Here is a 457-nt window from a genome sequence, read left to right as displayed (position 1 = left end):
ATTCATCAACAAGACAACGCAAGAAGATCCAGAGAATATATCGAACAGTAACTTGCTGCTGCTGCTGCTGGTCCTGCTGCTGCTGCTGCTGCTGCTGGTCCTGCTGCTGCTGCTGCTGCTGCTGCTGGTCCTGCTGCTGCTGCTGCTGACGGTGATGCTGATACTGATGGTGATGCTGATGATGGTCGCGGCTGTGCTGCTGCTGTTGCTTTTGCTGTTGCTGCTGCGGATGCTGGAAATGTCGCCACTGGGCGTCCAGCGCAGCAGCAGCAGCAGCAGCAGCTGCTGCTGCTGCTGCAGCAGCAGCTGCAGCAAGGATTGTAGTTAGATGGATCCTCCTCAGGAGCAGCAGCAGCTGTGCATGCGTTGCTGCATGCAGGGCGTTGATGCTGTTGCGGCGGCTGCAGCAGAAGCTGCTGTCGATGGTGTCTGATCCCAGCAGGACCCCACGCCTCTC

General features: G+C 58.4%; 1 protein-coding gene across 1 annotated transcript in view; it reads right to left on the bottom strand.

The window, feature by feature from the left end:
- The window catches only part of EMH_0042170 (uncharacterized protein), a gene marked incomplete at both ends in the record, with an annotated part of 1,335 nt that overhangs the window by 704 nt on the left and 174 nt on the right, over window positions 1-457 (bottom strand). Inside the window, one exon of the mRNA XM_013495708.1 lies at window positions 3-457. Coding sequence (XP_013351162.1) covers window positions 3-457 — 455 coding nt within the window. The remainder of the gene's footprint in view (window positions 1-2) is intronic.

The sequence above is a fragment of the Eimeria mitis genome, genomic scaffold (genome assembly GCF_000499745.2).
Source record: "Eimeria mitis Houghton genomic scaffold, Emh_scaff1705, whole genome shotgun sequence".
Taxonomy (NCBI): Eukaryota; Apicomplexa; class Conoidasida; order Eucoccidiorida; family Eimeriidae; genus Eimeria; species Eimeria mitis.
Note: the sequence above shows the minus strand (reverse complement) of the source record. Positions and strands in the feature narration are given on the sequence as shown.